Source organism: Leishmania major, chromosome 7 (genome assembly GCF_000002725.2).
Source record: "Leishmania major strain Friedlin complete genome, chromosome 7".
Taxonomy (NCBI): Eukaryota; Euglenozoa; class Kinetoplastea; order Trypanosomatida; family Trypanosomatidae; genus Leishmania; species Leishmania major.
The window spans coordinates 425,366-429,671 of NC_007248.2; the positions used below are offsets into that span (position 1 = coordinate 425,366).

Below are 4,306 nucleotides of genomic sequence, written 5' to 3' on the forward strand. Positions count from 1 at the left end.
ACATTGAAAACGTGTGCACATCTCTCTAGGAGAGAGAGTGAGTGCGTGCGGGCGGCGGTGGCGGCCTGCCCGCGTGTCGGCTCGGCTTCTCTTGCAGGTTTCTTTTCATACTCCGTGGCGCGCATCTTTTCTTTTCTTCGCTGTTGTTGTTTTCCATCTCGTGGACGCGGCCCTCCCCTTCTCATACTTCGTTCGCCAACGCGCTTCCGCGCGAGACTTTACCCAGATGAAAACTCTGCATCACCGCAACGCCGGCCACATCTGCTATTCGGTCGGTGCGCGCGAGTGCAGCATTCACCGCGAGACTGCCCCCCTCGACGAGAGTCAAGAGCTGCTGAAAGCGAAGACTTCTCATGGACGTGCCAGCTACGCCATTGCCGCGACCGTCCCTCGCCGCTCTTGAAGCCGCAGCGTCGGGAAGGCCCCTCTCCCCCTCCCCCGCCTCTCCCCCCCCCAAAAAAAAAAACTGCAAACAGTCGCTTGAAAGAGAGAAGGGTGGGAGGTGGGAGACAGGGAGTCTGCGGAGTGCCACTTCTCTCCTCTCCGCCTTTTGCAGCTCGCGCCATCATCATGTGCGAATCGAGATCCTCTTATCGTCTTGGTCTCTCTGGTTTCTTTCCTTCGCTCGTGCATACGCCTGGTGCCCGTGTGCGGTTCCCCTCCACCCGGTGATGAGGCATCATCCACATCGAAAGAAAAATACACGTCAAGCGACCTACTCCCTCCTGTGCAGTACACACAAACACACACACACACACACACACACGCTGATATGCCCAATCCACTTGTGCGGCTCGGCAAGGAGCTGAAGGAGGCGACGGAGCACCCCGACCCGGATATCCACCTGGAGCTGTATGACCCCACCAAGGGCAGCGACGGCAGCCGCAGTAGCCAGGGCGCTGCGTTGCAGCCTTCGCAGCAGCAGCCCGGGCTTTACACATGGCTGGCGATTCTCAAGGGCCCACCTGATACACCGTTCGCGGGCGGCAGCTATCGACTAGTGTTGAGCATCCCGCACGAGTATCCCCTCGTCCCCCCGAAGGCTGCCTTTATTACAAAGGTGTTCCACCCCAACGTCGAGTTCAACACGGGCAACGTCTGTCTTGATATTCTCAAGAAGCGGTGGTCGCCCGTGTGGACGCTAAGCTCCGTGTGCCGCGCGATTCTAAATCTACTGGCGGAGCCAGAGTCGGATAGCCCGTTCAACTGCGATGCCGGAAACCTTCTGCGCGCTGGCGACATGGAGGGTTACGCGAGTCTGGTGCGGTACTACGCCATCACCGACGCGGGAGCACCGCCTTTCGCGGATAACGAGGAGTGACCGCTGGAGAAGAACCAAAACGATGGCAGGAGGCGACTGCGGCTCAGTGAAGCATAGTACGAGGAGTGGAGCAGAGAGACTGAACGGCCGGCGCTCCTGTTGTGCTCGCTTGCTTTTTTTTGAATCGGTGTTGCTGCTGCTGTTGCTGTGGCTGCTTTATCTCTCCGCCGCCTCCCGCCCCCTTTCGTAGGGCGGGCTCTCACGGATGTGCTGTCTGATGTGACGCATGTGCGCTTGTAGGATTGCACACCCTTTTCATTTCGATATGTGCCCCCCCCCTCCCTCCCTCCCTCCTTCCCTCTTTTTTTCGCAGCTATAGGAGGTGTCTCTGTTTGGGGGTGTGTGGGCCGGTGGAATGGTAGTGCGCTATGTGGTGTGTGGGGGTATCAGAATCGACTAGGGTGAGTCTTGTCCCTCTGCTGCTCTAGTAAGGTGTGCGTCCTTGTGCGGCCTCCTTGCCGTTGGCCCACGTACCCTCCCACACGCGCGCGCGCAGCGCCGCCCTCGCTGTTGCTTCGTTTTTTTTTTGTATTGCTCTGGCACCGCACGGACGCTTATGCACAGCCGCCGTCAACGCGCACACATAAAAGGTAGCACCACCCGTGGAAGCTATCACCAAGAAGATAGAGAGCCGTCAAACACATGAGGGCGGTTCCGCAGGGGAGGGTGGGCCTTGTATGGAGAACGTACCTAGCCGGCACCTCTTCAGGTTCTTCGACAGTTGCCGTCGTCAGCAAGCCGTGCTTGTGCTCGTCGTTGCAGCCGCATTCATCTCTGTGCTTTCCCTTTCTCTTCACAGCACTTCCAGCGCCTCCCGTGGCGCGGGTGATGGCGCCGACGACGTGCACCGCACCTCATCTCCTTCACCTTGCACCCTTTCTTCTCTTCGTCTCCCCCCTTCTGTCTTTGTTTTTTTTTTTTTCCGCTGCCGCTCCTTCTCCACCTTGTGTCTCTCATGCGACGGCTGTGCGCTTCGGCAACAAACTTGGCGATCGGTGCGTTACTGCTGCGGCTGCTCACATCCACGCTGACCACCCTGCTGACTCGTATGCGCACTCTCTGCCCCCCCCCCCCCCATTGTGGTTGCTCCTTCTCGTATCGGGGACAGTCACGTTCCAGAGGGCGTTCTTTCATCATCCTTTCGTTTTCTTCGTCTATTAGCCTCGCCTGGTCTCTCTCTTCTTCCCCCTCTCCCCCCCCCCCACCGCACCTCCGCCTATACCTCCTGTCTGTCGGTCTCTGCCTGGACGCTGTCTCTCTTCTCTCTGCCAAGCGTCCCTCAACGCTGCGTTTTTTTTTTTGGCAGCCATCACACCTGCACTGCCACAGAGCTATCTCCTTATCCAGCTTCGTTCTGCGGTGTGTGTGTGTGTGCCGGGCTTCTCGGAGATTCATCGACGCTGCCATTGTTCGCTCCCTCTCCACCCATTGGACCCCATCCCTGAGCCTGCTCCCTTTCTTTCCACCACCACCACCACCTCGCCATCGCACGTCAACGCCCCCCCCCCTTCCCTCACCATTCCCGACCCACCTCGATAGCTACGCGCACCTGTCGTCCCTCGGGCAGACCCTGTCTGCCTCTATCTGCTTGCTTCTACGCCCCACGCCGTCACACCGACACGCGCACCGGCACACCCTCTCTGAGAGAAGCGGTCGACATTGCCGAGCCGACTCGCTCATTTTGGCGTGCGCTTGTGTCGCTGTTGTTTTCGCCGCACGTGTTGGACCTCGTCGGCGCACGCGCACGCGAGAGGGACACAAGCGGGAGAGGAACGCTGCAGTTGCTACCCATCACCCACCGACTCCCTTTCACCCAAACAGACCACACACACACACACACATACACACACATCGGTACCACGCCACCTCCCACCTCCCTCCTGCTCGTACTTCTGTTGCTATCGCCACGAGTGGCCCTCATACACATACGCCATCTCTCCCGCCGCCGCGCCCCTCTTTACGCCCCTCTTCTCTTATCTTTCTTCTCCGCTCACGCACACGGCCACATACACAGGGGGAGGCGACGACGGAAAAGAAACGTCGCCGCACCGCGAACACGTTCAGTGGAGGGAGGACGAACAAAAGAAAGACGGACGAGGAGCGGAAGCGAAACCCAACAGAAGATTCACGGAGGTGCACGAAGGAGGAAAAAAGGGGCAGGGACTGGACGTACACACGCGCCCTGCACCTACTCCACTATACACGTAGCCGGCGTATTTCTGTTGAGTACCATCAAGCTGACGAGCGGCCGCAAGGCATCACTCGTATCGACCTCTCTCCCTCTCTATCTGCGTGTGGCGCAAGTCTCTCGCGCCCCCTTCTTTTCTCACTCCTCTCCCTCGTCCCTCGAATCTTCTACTTGCCTCTTCGCCTCACCCTCCTTAACCGTGCGCCTGTTGACTGTTTAGCACCACCAACAGCAAAACCTCAAGGAAGGAGGCGAGAGAGAGCAACCTTGGAGTAGGGGGGTATCGTCTCTCTCTCTCTCTCTCCCTCTCGTTTTTTCTCTGCTTGAGTGTTTGCGTTGCTGACTGCTCCCGCGGTGGCTGCAGCTCCGAATTTACACGAGAGCCTTGCTACTTTCTGAGCCACACCCACTAACGCCAACTTCCCTCCCTCATTGCTTTTTTTTTTCGTCTGCGAGTGCGCGTGTGTCCGTCAGTATACGCGTCTGCGTGTACACATCTATCCCCCATCCCTTCTTTCCTTCCCTCCCCCGGTCTCGCTTTTCACAGCCAAGCAATCACGGAGTCGAGTACATGCTCATCGACAAGCTCGTCTCCCATCTTTCTCTCTGTCTCTGTCGCCGTGCCTTGTCTCTTCTCTCTTCTTCTGTTTTGTGTACCGCGTCTCTTTAGTTTTCGTTGGCTGTTTGTTCTTGTTGCCTCCCCCCTCCCTCTCCCTCTCTCTCTCCCCCTCCTCCTTCGCCTACTTGTGGTTGTCTGCCGCTCTCTCTCTTCTGTCTGCAGCTCTCCCCCTGCCTCT

The 4,306-nt window shown here is 58.3% G+C and overlaps 1 protein-coding gene across 1 annotated transcript; it reads left to right on the top strand.

Moving 5' to 3' along the window:
- Positions 1-772: 772 nt before the first annotated feature.
- Positions 773-1,321, top strand: LMJF_07_0850 (putative ubiquitin carrier protein; the record flags this gene model as incomplete). The annotated part of the gene is made up of 1 exon (XM_001680944.1): positions 773-1,321. One exon carries the CDS (start codon positions 773-775, stop codon positions 1,319-1,321), a length of 549 nt encoding a protein of 182 aa, XP_001680996.1.
- Between the last annotated feature and the right edge of the window lie 2,985 nt (positions 1,322-4,306).